This window comes from Chionomys nivalis, chromosome 22 (assembly GCF_950005125.1).
Source record: "Chionomys nivalis chromosome 22, mChiNiv1.1, whole genome shotgun sequence".
In the NCBI taxonomy this organism is placed as follows: domain Eukaryota; kingdom Metazoa; phylum Chordata; class Mammalia; order Rodentia; family Cricetidae; genus Chionomys; species Chionomys nivalis.
This window is the reverse complement of record NC_080107.1, coordinates 26130887-26147744: the sequence shown is the minus strand read 5'-3', so window position 1 is coordinate 26147744 and position 16858 is coordinate 26130887. Positions and strand designations below refer to the sequence as shown.

At 33.9% G+C, this 16858-nt stretch overlaps 1 protein-coding gene across 9 annotated transcripts in view; it reads right to left on the bottom strand.

Annotated features, from left to right (window-relative positions):
• Positions 1–16858, bottom strand: part of Prpf40a (pre-mRNA processing factor 40 homolog A) — a 42486-nt gene that overhangs the window by 24708 nt on the left and 920 nt on the right. For 8 of the 9 annotated variants that reach the window (XM_057754513.1, XM_057754514.1, XM_057754515.1 and 5 more), the window contains exons 2-5: positions 16145–16276; positions 4240–4320; positions 3361–3391; positions 2179–2195 (exon numbers count right to left, since the gene is read on the bottom strand). In XM_057754513.1, the coding sequence (XP_057610496.1) occupies positions 2179–2195; positions 3361–3391; positions 4240–4320; positions 16145–16276 (261 nt within the window). Of the gene's footprint in view, positions 1–2178; positions 2196–3360; positions 3392–4239; positions 4321–14453; positions 14534–16144; positions 16277–16858 lie in introns of those variants that run through there. The other variant, XM_057754521.1, reaches the window with a different exon arrangement.

The following is a 16858-nucleotide window of genomic DNA, read 5'->3' as shown; positions in this document are numbered from 1 at the left end:
TTTGAAAAGGGACAAACCAAAGGAGGATAAATATATTCTAAGTTTATTATATGCATACCTAAATATATCATAATGAAACCCATTATTTAATGAAAATAAAAATACATTTTCTTGATTTTGTCCAATCTAGTATTTTAAGGAGAAAGTTTTAATAATCTGTCTGTTTACAGTAAGATGAATAGTTTAAATCAGTGTGTAAGTCAAATACTCTGACAGCTGAAGTTTTCTTCACAAGATAATGCAAGTTAAGTAGTTATGAAACTTGCTATATTAATGTCTACTAATAAAAGCATGAAAACAAATTAAAAGCGATTTTCCTAGAAGTTACACAACTTTTTAAAAAGTATAAGACTCATAAAAGGGTACAATTTAACAAGTTTATTTTGGAAAGTCTAACAAAGATTTGCATAAACACTTCTAGGAAAGTATGTGAGCTTCTGAGACATTATAGGAGTTACATAACATTCTGCCTAAAACAGTAAAAATTCTACTTCAACCTTCCTTGGCTTCACCTCTTTCTTACTCCCTGGCCATGTTGATTTTTTCTTGCATGTACACCAATGTAATGTCTTTGGTCATGCTGTTAAATAGCTCAGTGGCACTAACCACAGGTCAAACAAATAATCATCAGAACTTAATATTATTCAGCATTCAAAACTGTATGAAATATACATTTCTATTCTTGCCTTTGGTAGATGGGGGTAGGAGCACGTTATAAACACACCATTTTTGCAAATGCAGATACAGGCCAGTTCTCTGTAGAAGGACTTTGAAGTCTATCACTCTCTGCTTTACTCTCATAGGGAAACATCAAGTTTACTGTTTTGTTTAGTTCAGCTAGCCAGTTAGTTCTTGGGACTCTCTCGTCATGGCCCCCAATGCTCCGATTATAGGAATGTACGTTGAAAATAAAGAGTTAAAATTAGGTTCTTATGCTTGTAGAGCAAACACTTTTACGTACAGAGCCATCTCTCCAGCTCCAAACATTTGTTTTTTGCCCCCCAGCCCCCAATTCCTGTCTTTTTATTAACTCACGCACAACTCCTTGTCTTCTGGGTTGTTGAAGAAGTTAAGTCAGACACGACTTGCCACAGTAATGTCTGTCAAAGTGACTGGCCATGCAATCTCCAGCACCGCATGCTGTGGGACAATGGTTTTACCCTGTAAACATTTGTTTCTTGTACTTGTTTAATAAAATGCTGATTGGCCAGTAGCCAGGTAGGAAGTATAAGCAGGGCAACCATGCAGTAAGTAGAGACAGGGCAATGAGAACAGGAGAATTCTGGGAAGAGGAGTCTGGCAGTCGTGACCCAGCCACAGAAGAAGCAAGATGTGACTTCCTTGCCAAACAAGGTACCAGACACATGGCTAACATAGAGAAGAATAATGGGCTAATGTAAGTTATAAGAGTTAATAAGAAGTCTCAGCTACTAGGCCAATCAGTTTATAACTAATGTAGACCTCTGTGTGATTTCTTTGGGACTTAATGACTGCAGGAACCGGGCAGGACAGAAACCTCAGACAACAACTGTATTCTTCAGGACAATCTCAAAGGCAGCTCATTTTGCATTTTCATTCATCTATTTTTTCACAATATTTCAATGTGTGTTTCAGTACAGCCAACTTAACCTTTCTCCTTTGCTTAAGTCTTCTTGAGAATGCTGTAAGACTTTTTCCTTTTCTTGGCACCACCATGAAGTCCCAACACAGGATGAAGGGTAGACTCCTTTTGAATGTTGTAGTCAACGTATGGCATCTTCCAGCTGCTTACCAGCAAGGAGCAGCCTTAGCCAATCAGGAGGAATTCCCTCCTAAACCTGGATCTTGGTTTTTACATTTTTCTATAGCATCTGAGGGTTCAACCTCAAAGGTGATGGTCTTCCCCATAAGGGTCTTTATGAAAATCTGTATGTTGGTAGTGTTCCACCACAGGTGGGCAACTGGAAAGCCAAAAACCTGTTTTCTTTATAAAAGTATTGGCCTTGGTATTTTGAGATAGTGACATAAAACACAAATAATCTCTCCCAACTCTCTAAAATAAAGATTCTAAAATAAAGTTTTAATATTTGGCATGAAAAACTTAGGATTGGTTTAGCACATAATCTTTAGAAAATAAGGATCAATGTAACATGTTTAAAAAAATGTAAGGAACAAGTAACGGGTTTCAATAGTACTTACTGCACCAGATGCGGCACCTAAAAGACAAAACATTTACAGCAGTAAATGACATGCTCCTTAGTAGGTCCAATACTTATTATTTCTTCCTTTCTATTCTTATTAAAGCTCATGAGTTGTCCCTTATTTCCTGTTTACTTGCTTCCCATTCAACAAAGAAAACAAATGAAACATCTGTAGCATAAAGCATTTTCAAAACTCAAGTTTTCAATCTCTAAAGTTAACTGTCAGCTGCCAAAATGAGAAACATTCATCTTGCTCTTTGGCTATCTGTCACTCTCACTTAAATTCCTTTCTTTCTTATATATGTTATAAAAATACAATAATGCCTCTCTATTCTCTAACTTTTGTCAAACTCAGTTACTTTAATCTTCTGCGTGTCCTGTCATATAGCACCATACTCATGAGATATCACACATACCTGCTTAAAATTTAAATTACAATGAAATAACTTTTAAAAAGTGGTTCTTCAATTGTAGCAGCCACATTTCAAACTCAATTACATGTAGCTAGTAACAACTGTATGACAATAATTACAGGATATAGTATATTTCTACTATTGCAGAAAGTTTTGTTAGTGTCCTACACTACTCCCCCCCCCCAAAGCTTTATGGCATAAGGGATTTTCAGGTGTTTGTTAGTGACAACACTAATATAAATAATTAATTTCTAACTTTAGAAACTAGGCAACTTAAAATTTTAAGTAAAAGAGAAAGCAAAGACTGTAAAACAAAACAAAGGTTCACATATATGTAAAGCATTCAACTGACTAGAAATATCAACAATAGAGCCAAAGCATTGGAAAAGTAGGTTGACTACAAAGACCAATGAGGTAACAGTCATTTTTGTTATGACTTAAGAATGCAATTATAAATGCCATCTGTCTATCGTCAAAAACTGCAAAAACACAAACCAATCATAAAGATCATTTTAAAAACTAATTTTATATGAGTGGTTTGTCAGAATATATGTATGTACAGCACATTATGCCTGGTGCCCAAGGAGACCAGAAGAAGGCATCAGATTCCCTTGGAACAGGAATTTCAAATGGTTGTTAACCACGTGAGAATGGGGAAAGGATGCCAAGTCCTCTAAAAAAAATAGCAAGTGCTGAACCCTTCCGCCCCAGATAACCACTTTCATTCGTTGTTCTAATATGGAGTCCACCACACACTGTAGACATACCTGCAGCTACATCCATACTGTTTACTCCAGGCTGCAAGAAGAGACATTAAATTACTACCATTCAAATTATTTAAACTACATTTTATAGAAATATGGTACAATGAATCAATTCCATGTGTAATCTGTAAGCCACTAACTCAACAACCATAAAATTTCCAGTGGTCAACTCTCAGGCTTGCTATACGTTTCTGAGCATTTTAAGATACTACATGGTTATCAATTGTACAGAGAACCACAGGCCTTCCCTCTCAATTCTGAAATCTACAAAGCTCTGAAAACCAAATCTTATTAATTAGTCAATGAAACTTACCAATACTAACATATCAGAAATAGGGCTAAGACTCCACAGTATATTTTTGTAATATAAATATATGCAAATGTTAATAAAATGTCAATAATTTGATTAAGACACCAAAATCTTACTATTTCAATTAAGTATGTCATACCTGTTTATTAAAACCAGTAAGCTCTCAGGAAATAAGCACACTTATACTAATATATTTATATACCAAAGTATTACCTAAGTATAACAATTAAGTCTATTCAAGATCATACCAAGTTAAATTGTAATAGCTGAAGTTTCAATAAAAGGGGGATTTCAAATTAAGTCTTCTCATTTTTAAGCTGAATATCAATTTTTACTAGCATTTAATAAATGTCACCTTTGAAAACATAGACTACCACAATGGTTTTCTCTCACAATTTAAGTGCCTGGTTTCTTACAGAATTAATTTGTACGTATGCTGCAATGTAATGCTCAAATATGATTTTCATGTTCTATTTTAGTTTTGAGGTGTCCTACAACCTACATGCCCATTATTACTCACATATGAAAGCAATCAAAACTCAGAAAAGAATTATTTTCACAAGATTACCAACCGGTAAGGCAGGTTGCATGGAAGCCTGAGACATATGAGACATCATCATTCCTGACATTACTGAAGACATCATTCCAGGCATCTAAAATAAAAGTTAAAAAATGGTTACCATGTAAGAACAAAACACTTTACAGGATTGCAAGTATAATTTAAGAAACAATGTAACCACTGAAACTATGCTATTTTATTAAACAAATAATATGCTTGCTTAGTAAGTGCTTGTTGAATGAATGAAGAATGCTATACTGATACTGTTCCAATACTTACGTAATTTGTTACCATGTGTATGGTAACAATATTTAAGTAATTTAATTTACTTAGTTAATTTAAATAAGTATTAAGAACAGACTATATTAGTCTAACTTAAAATTGAGACTATTCATTTCAATTTAACAATGATTCTATAAGACAAAAATTTTTCATAATTTTCACCTCTTATTCTTATCTGTACTAAATAAATTTGATAGTAATCTGGTCCTTTTCATAATCTTAGATCTTTGGTGCTTAAAATTTAAACACTGATTTAAATAATATATAAATAAAAACCCAATAATCCTAAGTACAGAAAAGTACATAAATACCTGAACATATACTAGTTTGTGAGAATTTAATTTAATCTACTAATGACTGGAACTAAAATCTGAATACATACTAAGCATGAATAAAAATCAGATTGTTTCTTTTCTAAACAATTTGACTCAGTATTCATCTATATTACAAAAAATAAAATATATAGTCCTATATTAGAATTTGACAATATATAGAGTATCAAAGGATCTAAGAAACTTGTAGGAGGACAAAAATTGTAATAACCATAAGTATTGGACAAGGAAACTGGTCATTCAAGCTTCAAGTTAAATGAATTAATTATAAAATAGGAAAAGTATAAGCACATTGGTCAATCTAAAAATATAAAATTAGGGAAGAATTTCTATGTATAGTTTTATTACTTGTTAAAATTCAAAGTGAAACAGGTTGTAACACCTGTAGGCTTGCATGGGGTTAACTGATTAAAAAAGAGATAAAAATTATCTACTGGACAGAAATTATAATCAGAAGAACGTGATGATTCTTGGAACATATGGTCAAAATAATATTTTATAAAAAGCATAGAATTTGAAAACAAGCACGGACATCTTCAAAACCTAACTAAGAAATTAAAGAAATAACATATCTTATGAAAAAAACAGCAGCAAACATGGAAGAGTTATGCTTGCTTCCAAAACCATCTACCCTTCAGAGATACTGCTCACCACCATGCTTTAGAAAACAGCGAACTCAACAGATAACTTGTCATGAGAAGCACTTCAAAAGCACAGCAGAAAAGTTTAAAATGGCAAATATATATAAAACAAATAAAAAACTACATTCTGAACTAAAACCCTAAGATAATTTTAGAAGTGGAAGTTTAAAAACCTACAAAGAAAAAATAGTAACTTCTAAGGAGCAAAACGTACTTTAAAAAGTAGAGTAAGAAGAAAAATCTTCACTAACTTAAGAGACCATTCTTAGTATCAATAGACTGAGCAAACTAATATAACTTCAGTTAACTATTGATTATAACATAAAGACAAAATCCCACTCTCCTTCCTATTTCTCACAATTTAAAACATTATTCATGAGTGTGGAAATCAGTTATGGCTAGAAAATAAGACCAATAGGAAATACAGAGCTACAGTCCTGTAGTTCTTAAGTCCTGGCAGGCAGAGTTTAGTTACACTTGTTTTACCTGACAAAGCTATCTGTGAGCTTTTATTTTATGTAAATAAATATTCTAAAAGTGATGATATGAATATGAAACTGAAGAACATCAATATGTAAGATACTGTATTTCATATAAAAATAACTATAGATATGTGATGTATTTAAGTTCTCAGAGTTTTGAGCATGGTAGAAAGACCTAGTTCCCTAAGCCCCAATTATCTACTTAGGAAACGTTACAATAATTCCTGTTTCTTTCATTCCAAACACAGAACAAAGAGGTACATTTTACATTTGCTGTATCTGAGGTTAAACTCTTTCTAAGGATTGAATCAGTTATTCTAGCTTCCTGACAGAATCCCTAATTTGGACTAATGAAATATCTATTACATATTCCTTTTGCTGTTTTGACATCACAGTGTTAATGAAAGTGAATCCAGGCTGTAAACTTAAAGAAAAGTCGTTTGTGTTTTAAATCCTTAGTAGTGTTTTATCTTCTCTTCCCAAACCAAAACTGCTATAGCCAAGTTTCTTTTATGTCTTTGGCATGGTAAGTTAAAAGTTTTTTTGCTTCACATGGAGGGTTTACCTAGCTCTAACTGTAAAGTCTTTTAGATTTCCTATTTGGGACCACCACCTCCCATTGTTAATGTTTACTAAAAAAGGAAAAACTCTTAGTTTAGTTGCTATGATAGTGCCATAACAATTTCAGGAAACACATCACTTTCTAAGTACAAATGGACATTCACATTAGCTTAACATGAAATGTATTATAATACATTTTATAAAATCAAAACATGTTGCTTTTCCCATTTCTAGTACTTTGGTCAATATATAAAGTACTATAATAACCATAAGTTTTAGTTATTAAGACCAGAGACAGAGTGTTTGAGGAAAAGTGAACACCAAGAAGCAACAGCCAATGCTCTTAACTATCTCTCCAGCCCTGGAGTGGAGAGAGTTTTAAAGCCAATTATCATTATGTATTCAAGCCAGGTATTGTGGATAACCCCGCTTAATAAATTCCTGTTACTACACTACTGGCCGAGGATGGAAAACCAAAAGTTCATAATCAGTATGGGCAATCTGCCAACAGGATATTCCCTAAAATAAAAGTGCGACTGCAGATGTGAGATTAACAGTAGAGAACTTGTCTGGTGTGCATGAGGCCTTCATCAGTGACCAGCACTAGGAGAGTAAGATATTCAGAAGAAGCACAAGTTTGAGGACAATAAATAAATGAGTAAAAACAAAGGCCCACCATGCAACCTACTCAATTGCTTTTAGCATCCCGGATAGTTTCTCGTTGTAGATATAAATGTGTTTTATTTACCACTTTACATACTTTAAAAAAAGCAGCATAAATGCCACAGAAATGGAACAGGGTCTGGAGAGATGGCCCAGCAGTTAAGAGCACTGACCACTCTTCCAGAACCCTGGTTTAGTACCCAGCACCTACATTGAGGCTCACAATCATCTGTAACTACAGACACAGGGGATCTGATGTCCCCATATCAAAATAACAAAAACAAATTAAAAAACAGTACAATAAAGACAGTACATTTCTGTTAAATATCTAAATAAAAGGTAAATGGTGTTTTTATAATTTGTTAACACGGAGAAAACATTTACTAAGACAACTTCACATGCCTAGTTTTGTTTATTAAATACAACCTATGGAACTTAGAAATTCTAAAGTAAGTAAAGTAGTTCTTTCCATCTCTTATCTGTGTTTCACATCCCATATTCAGTAACCTATGGTCAATGTAGGTCTGAAAATATTACGTGAAACTCTAGGCTTAGCAACACTGTATGTGTGTGTGTACAACTTCAAGTAAACCTCATTTTACTTAATAATGGCCCTAAACCATAAGTAGTGACAATGCAAAGGAATTATCAGGGCACAAAATTCCCAAGGTCAGATAAACAAGCAGGGCATTTAAGAATGAAAAAAAAAAAAAAAAAAACACAGTAAACATATGTATACGGTTCAGTTTCAGGAATCCACAGGAAATCTTGGAACACATATGCCTAATAAGAGGAACACTTTATAGCTACCCTTCATGCTCTGAGGAGATTAACTGAATTGATTATATCTTACAACTTTACATAGAGAAGCAGCCTTGCACAGCTATTAAGTCAGACTAGCAAAATTCCTATCTTAGTTTGACTACTTAACAGCTTTGGGAACTTGGACCACTTTGACACTGACCTCTTTGGACCTCAATTTCTCATCAACAGCAAAAATATTACCTGATAGGCCTTATTTTAAGCCATCAATAGCAAAAATGAATGTAAGGCAATTAAAAATAGTGCTAAGATATGACAGCTACTGGAGTTTCCTCACAGTATTCACGGTTCTAGTACTACCTAATAATGGTTAACAAAATCTCCAAATGTTTATCGCATATAAAATGGCATATAATCTATGCATAATCCTGGTATTTCAAATATCTAGATTTTTATATTACCTAATAAATATCAAATGCTACATAGTTTTAAAATTGTAAAAATGCCAGAACACATTCAGTATAGACACAAATCTTTCTCTAAATATTTTTGAATGGTAAATGGTTGAATCTATATGCACCAGCACCTAAAAACATGAAAGATCAACCAACAATATTTTATTATAACTCTTTTTTTTTTGGTTTTTCGAGACAGGGTTTCTCTGTGGTTTTGGAGCCTGTCCTGGAACTAGCTCTTGTAGACCAGGCTGGTCTCAAACTCACAGTGATCCGCCTGCCTCTGCCTCCCCTCCCGAGTGCTGGGATTAAAGGCGTGCGCCACCATCGCCCGGCTTTATTATAACTCTTAACCTTTCACAATGAATGAACTTTTCATTTAACTTTTTCTTCAGCCATTCCTTCTCTATTTCTCATTTGCTTTGTTCATATTCTTCATTAAAGGTATCTAGCAAACAGCATGAACTCTTTTATAACCTTGAATAGAAATCAATACCACATGTAATAAGAAGTCATCCCAGATTTAGTATCAAATTTAATGCTGGCTCCGCAGTGTTAGTGTACAATTCATTTAACTCTCTAGACCATCCAGCTACCAAATGTACCCTGGACTAATAAAGTCAATTCAGTTTTCAGAAAGGGAGATTAAATTCAATAAGGATTATGAATTTCTCAAAGCTTATATAGACATGAAGACAGAATTATAATCCTTTACAACAGGCAACATAAATTTAGAAATGTAGTTGAATAAAAATGAATACCATTGTATTTTTTAAAGATAGTTCTAAATTCAATTAGAGAAACAAAAAATAGTGGTGTTTAAGTCTTACAAAATTAAGGGTTTTAAATTTTAGACTAAAAAAATATAATCTAAAGCCTGTGGGACAGAAGACCATTATAATCTCCTTTTCACGTTCTTCAAGCTATAACCAATATTACACCTATCTGCATCTTTATACTTTGTTAGTATCAAAGGGTAATCTATTAACATTAAATACATCATGTAGAGACAGACTCACTGATAAACACAACACATAATTTTGCTATTACACAATCCTAGCTGGTATTTGTTTTTGTAAGTGAAGCACATTCTAAACCAATAAAAAAGATATCATAGTAAACATATAAATCAGCAAGTCTATTAATACCATTACTAATTCAAGTATTATGTATTATAGATGACCTGTCTTTATTATGACTGGTACTGTAAAATATCACCATAAACATATGAGCAGTGTTTTCTCCTATGACCACAAAACAGCTATGTCACTGGGCCAATTCTGTACCGAATACTACAGGAAACTGTAATACAAGTATTTGCTTATCTAAATAAAGGAAAGTACATAGTAAAAAAATATAGTAAATCATAAATTTTCAGGTCCACTCTAATCTTATGAGACTACTATCATGCATGCAGTCAGCCATAAGGTAACAAACATTATTATGTAGCACACAGAAATTAATCAAGTCTCATTTACAGAGACAGCAACTTTCCTAGACTACATGATGAAATACACCATTCCAAACCCATTGTCAAAAGGAGCTTAAGGGGCTGGAGAGATGGCTCAGAGGTTAAGAGCATTGCCTGCTCTTCCAAAGGTGCTGAGTTCAATTCCCAGCAACCACATGGTGGCTCACAACCATCAGTAATGGGGTCTGGTGCCCTCTTCTGGCCTGCAGGCATACACACACAGAATATTATATACATAATAAATAAATAAATATTAAAAAAAAGAAAAAGAAAAAAAAAAGGAGCTTAAGGTTCTGAAGATCAGGACCTAATGAATATGACCTTATTTTTACAATAATAATTTTTATTTGAAAAAAAGTCAAAGTTTAAGACAAATCATATAAAATTTTGTTTAAATGAAAAATGAGAGTCTTAGATACAACAAACTGTATTTCAACCTCCAACAGTTCTGAATTTCTGGCATTATAGATTTTTGAGAGAAGTCAGTTTCTACTTTGAGCACACTAAGAAACAATGGATTTAAGCCCACCAAAGCAAATGATCATGTCTTTATTAACTACTAATTAGAATTAACCACTGCTTGAAATAGATGAAAAGTTAACAGATGCTAAGTTGACTAATGAAAGAAAATAAAATCAAAGACATATCTATAACCTTTCCAGGAATAGTCCCGAACGCTCAGTATTGCCAGCCACTCCACACGATGGAGGCTTTTAAAAGCCATCTACACATCACACATTTATATTAACATTCTTAAGAGACATAAATGCCTGACAAAATGAAATATGGAGGTATAAGGTAACCAAATGAAAACAGTGTCAACGAGGGGGAGCAATCCGCTAGTACACTGGTGTATTAGAATGTTCACCAAGTGCTAGCAGTATTTCTTATGAATAAGAAGCTCCTAGTAGAAGGTGGTGGGAAAGACACTTAGCGTCTGTTTTAAAAGGTTCCTGCCTGCAAGACTTCCCAATAACATCATTCATTGTGTGCATCTCAAAGAGGGAGAGAGCCATTCTTTTGAAATGAGATAGTTTTCTTAGATCACGCCAAACATTAAACACTTCAAAACATTACTGTATTTCAAGCTTTGAATGCATTCACATTTAAATGTTATCATCTAAATGTATCTGAAATAAGCACATCTGTAGTCTTAGTAAAAACTGTCAAAATCTAACCACAGTATAAAAGTGAAGATAACATTTGTTCTAGGCTACTATTCTTTATAAAGAAAAGCATTTGCTTGAGAAACGTAAATACACAGATATTACCTAGATTTGAGAATTTATTATGTGCTGTTTTTAAGACTGGCTAACATTAAAAATAAAAACAAAGTATTTCAGTAAGGTATCTCAGGAAAACTCTATTACCAATCACCTTTTATGTTATAGTCGTATATGTTAAAATTTCATTCTCAAGGACATGACATAGCTTGAATGAAATAAGTACTCAGATTTCTTTACTTGAAAATAAAAGGAAAGAAGAAAAAGAAACCCCTTATTTACTTGATTTTCTCTGTTTTTGCTAAATGAAAAAGCAATGATTCAGATACTAAACACAGTAACAATGTAAAGTCCCAAGTAACCTGGAGACACACATGGATGAGTTACTTTCTACCTTACATTGTAGCAAATAGTATCTATTTGTTTCATTCATTCAACAAGTATTACTCAGCACCCACAATGCACCAAGAACTGTGCTCAGCACCTACAGAATTATTAACAAGAACAACTTGGTTCTTGCTCTGTAAGAGCTTATAATCTTTTACTTGTTAGGAAAGTAGGAAATCAGAAAAAAGTAAGGAAAAAAATAAAGAAAATGTCACTAAGTGCCAAAATAAAACAGTAAAAATTCCAAGCATATCAAATAGGTATTAAATTACTTAAAGAGGAAGTCAACATTGTTCAAAATTATTTCTGAGGAAATAATTTAGGCAAGCAAAGATGTCATGGTGACAGTGATCATGAAATCAAGAGGTCAAAGACAGCAGCATAAGCTTAAGGTAAAGAACTAATACAACCATTTAAAGCACCACGAAAAGATTAGTAAGAGAACATGCATCATTTATGTTTTGGCATGTATTAGAGATGATCTTTCAAACTTAAGCTGTGGAATTTAAATACTAGACCACAGATAGAGAAAAATAAAGGAGATTATTGAGCAAAGAAGTATATTTTACTTTTCATTTTTTGATAGGAGATTGCAGTCTTAAAGTAAGAAAACCAGTTCAAAAACATACGAACTTCCTAGATGGGAATGGCACAACCTAGGCTGTTAAAGATCTGTGAGTCTGTCTTACTCAGCATTAAAATAAGATGATTAAATTCAGCTATAAAATGTAATCACTCACTGATGTACTATCAAAAATTCACCCCCCCAAATCCTAATAATTAATTAGGAAAAATTTTATTTCTGTATCAATCAAAGAAAGTAGATATCATAAGTTGTTAAACCTGGAAGGGAGCTCAAGCCTTAATTTATTAAATATTATTTTTTTATTAAAATAAGAGTAAAATAAACACTTAAGAATGAGCCAGCTAACAGAACTCTGTTGGACAAAGGCAAAACTCAGTTGATAAAGACAGCAGAATTTAATGTTCTTGGTGATTAAAAAGCACATACAAAAAGAAAAAGAACAAGAAAACATCTTAAAGACAGAATATGTTTTATTCTGAATGGATATGGAGGAAGGCAGCCTTATACATGATCATATTGACAGAAATTTCTGCTGGAAAGTATTTAATATGGTTACTAAGCAAAAATAAAATTTAGTGAATACTTTTTTTTAAAAAAAGAGAGAGACCCCTCCAAAAACTTGCATACTATTTAAAGTTCATTTTTAACTAAGGCTCTTCCAGTAATACAATCTTCGAATTTTATAACTGACAAGTATAGTATGACGTTCCCAAAAAGTTGGGTGCATTAGGAGATAATTTAATCTACATGATAGGCAACTGAGATAAAATTTAAAAGACATTACAATTAAGTTACATTTGCTATTTCTAGGTATTCAGTAATAACCTGAAATGGAGAAAATGGCATTCCAGCTTATCTTATAAACTAAGCGGAGAAAACCCTGAACAAAACCCTTTTTGAAGTGACTAGCTGCATTTCATTTTGTTTGTTTGTTTGTTTGTTTGTTTTTAGAGACAGGCTTTTTCTGTAGCTTTGGAGCCTGTCCTGGAACTAGCTCTTGTAGACCAGGCTGGCCTCGAACTCACAGAGATCCGCCTGCCTCTGCCTCCTGAGTGCTAAGATTAAAGGCGTGCGCCACCACTGCCTGGCTGCATTTCAATTTTGCAAGCCCAGTTTTACCCTAGATCACTACTGTCTAGTCTGCATACTATTTTATAAACAAGCTTTAAATCTGTCATATTGAGTAACATTCATAGACCATAACCATTCAGCAATACAGACTGCTTTCTATTTTAGTCTTTGGTTGGTCTAAGAAAAGGAAAAGATAACTTAGACGTGGTCAACAAAGCAGATCTTTTGTCAGAAGACTGACCTGTTCCAGGACCTTGGTACATATCAGAATCCAGATGCTTAAGTCCCTTGCATAAAAAAAGTCGCAATACATGCATATAACCTATGGACATCTTGTATAATTGAAATTATCTCTAGATTACTTGTAATACCTAATGTGATATACACGCTCTATACAAAGTTAACTATATAGTTGTTTTATGTATTGAATAGGGAATACAACAAAGCAAAGTCTGTGTTCTGGAAAAATGTATTTTTCGTGTTCTATAGCTAGTTCAAACAATGGATGAAGAACCCTATAGCTACAGTCAACTATTTTTGAAAATTATATAGCCTTCATTCCCAAAATCTAAAAAGTTTTAAATAAACTTTTAAAAAGATGGATGGCAAGACCATATATTCACCACCATGAACCATACACCCTACTTCTTCTCAAATATCTGCATTGTGACTACTATTCATTAATAATTCTGAGCATATGCAAATAGAAGAAACGATATAGGAAAATGATCAGTTCATCATTAGGAGAAAGTTCACAGAGCTTTGAGAAAGAATTCTAGAGTCCTTAAGGATTCATTCAGCTTATCATGCCTTCCTAGTATAAAGCTGAAAAAAAGTTAGCTTTACCAAGTTAGGACCCAAATTTGTTGGTGGGGGAATGAGCACTAGAAAGTGATCTAACTTTGAGAAAATAGTGGCTATTCTCTTGAGACTTTCAGAGCTAATATCCTAAAGTATTCATTATCCTCACAGGGAACCAACAGAGGGAGAAAGAATTCTAAACATTTAAATAGTCAGGTGTACTTAATGGTGTATAAACATACTGGACTAGAAAAAAAAAAGGAGTATAAGACCATGAAGCAAACTTCAGAATATCTGAAGTATCTGAGTAGCAAGTAAACTTGTTAGGAAGGCAGTCACTGGCACAGCTAAAGAGAAGGGGCCATAAAACAAACTGTGACCAGCTTATGCCAATTACTTCAAAAATAAAGTCTGCATTGTAGTGAAAATGACTAACTGGCATCTCAGGTTTGCTAGTGCAACAGCACCATTACAGCAAGGGTAAGCAGGTCAACCCCTTGCAAAACTTACCTTGACTGGCCCAATGGAAACAGAAGGCCCCAGAAAAGAGAGAAGCATCTGGCAGTAGCAAATTGTTTTATTTTATCTTTCTGTGGAAAGAAACTAATTTTAAATAAGAACCAGAGCATTTAAAGAATAAATATCTTTTAAAAGCTCATTATCTAGTTAGAGCAGCTCTACCAAGAAAACAAGAAGGGCTTTGTGCTGCTTAGAGATGGAAAGGTACAGAAGAGGATCAGAGCTGTCTCTGCATCTCCTAGGGAGCTTCAGGTACTGATATTCTAGAGTAACAGAGCAAAGGAATCTTTTACATAAGGAACTCCTGCAGGAAGAACCTTTTTAGTCTGGTGCCTCTGAATAAGAAATTTATACAAAATTAAGGGTTATATTCCAAATATAAAAAAAAATATACTTGACACTGAGCTATTCTACTTTTAAAGTCAAATAAAAACAGAAAACACAAGCTCCTGTTTCCACTGCAATTTCACCAATAACTTTAGTCTTCATTGCTTAGACCATTATCAAAGTCAACAGCACTCATTAGCAAAAGAAAATATACAAATGGTTTTCCATAATATTTTGTTAACCGAAATTTTTCATGACTTATCAAGACATTCAAATGGGATGACCCAGCCTGCCCAAGGATCTGTGTACTATAGAACTTTCCATAGGACACAGCTGCTCATGGAACTGAAGCTCTGGCCTTTCTTCAACACTTCTAAATTAGAGATAGAAATTCTGTCTACCAGTGTCACTGACTCAGCTACAATCTTTCGATCCAAATCACTCCCACAGAATGTTCATTTTCAATTTGTGCTAGAGATACAAGGGGCAACTCACAATTAGGAGTGCAGAAGCAGTATCATTTTAAAAATCAAGTAGAAAAGGAGCTACCTATTTGGCACTGTCCAGGGAAGAATTAGTAATAGAGCATAAAATCCCTCCACACCCAACAAAAGGAAGATATTCCAAGAATAAAATTCATTCTAAACGAAAATCCTGAGTAATTGCTATTTTTCTGATGCTACGCATTTACACGGTTCACCAAAATCATTCCATATATATATATATATATATATACATATATATATATTTTTACTCCTAGACCATTAACAATCAACATGCCTAGAAAGTCACTAATCAAGGAGATGGAAAGGTACAGAAGAGGATCAGAGCTGTCTCTGCATCTCCTAGGGAGCTTCAGGTACTGATATTCTAGAGTAACAGAGCAAAGGAATCTTTTACATAAGGAACTCCTGCAGGAAGAACCTTTTTAGTCTGGTGCCTCATTATCTACACGTATAATGTCCCTTTAAAGATTTTGATTTTCAAGACAGGGTTTCTCTGTGTCTCCTTGGCTGTCCTGGAACTCACTCTGTAGACCAGTCTGACCTTGAACACAGAGACCCTCCTGCCTCTGCCTCCCCAGGTGTTAGGATTAAAGGCGTGTGTGTGTGTGCCACCACACCCAGCGTAAGATTCTTTAGATCTTAATTTTGTTGAGAAAATTAAGTTATTTTTTTTGTACAGTATTACTACATTCAAAATTTGGTTACAGTGATGCTCAACATGACTTGTCTGATAACATGTGGCTATAAACTAACCCTTCAATAGCTGGAAGTCCAGCACTGAACTACATTTTAAAATCTCCACACAATAAAACAGAAATAAACAAAACTAAGTAAACAACATATTCTTACTTGTCCCATTGGAGGTCCTCCCATAGGGGGCATCATCTGTGGCATCATTCCATGAGGTACGGGAGGCATGTTTGCTCTCTGACCCATAGGGTGCATTCCCATTGGTGCATAATGCATGCCAGGATGCCCCATCTGAAAAATATGAAAAAATGAAAAGAGACTGAGTAAATGTTTTTTTTTAAAAAATCAATGACCTATATGGCACAATATCAAGTTAAATTACTATATTAGCATATACTAATATTAATCTTAAACTATAGTGGCTATTTTAAGGAATCTGAAAGTTAACAACGTAAATCCATTATCGGATTACAGCCCCCTCATCTGCTCAATGCTAAATGACTGCCTAGCCTTGGTTGAATTCCAACTTAAGAACACAACTTTGTCCCCTTTATACATATAGCCACCTTACATTACTTAAAATTACATTAATTTGGATGAGGTTTTGACATAAAACAGAATGTGGGTACCCAAGAGTACTTCACTGAGAGATAAATATACTAGTTCCTAAGTCAAACATGTTAATACAGGTAAAATATCAAAGACTGTCATTCTGTCCCAGAAACTAAATGCAAATAACAAACTGATCCGTTTCGTCAACTTCAGATGATATATATATGTATGTACACATACAGACATATGTCCATTGTTCCTAGCCCGAAACTAAATACCCGCTGTCAATTCTCCCAACAGAATCCCCCACCACTACTCCCG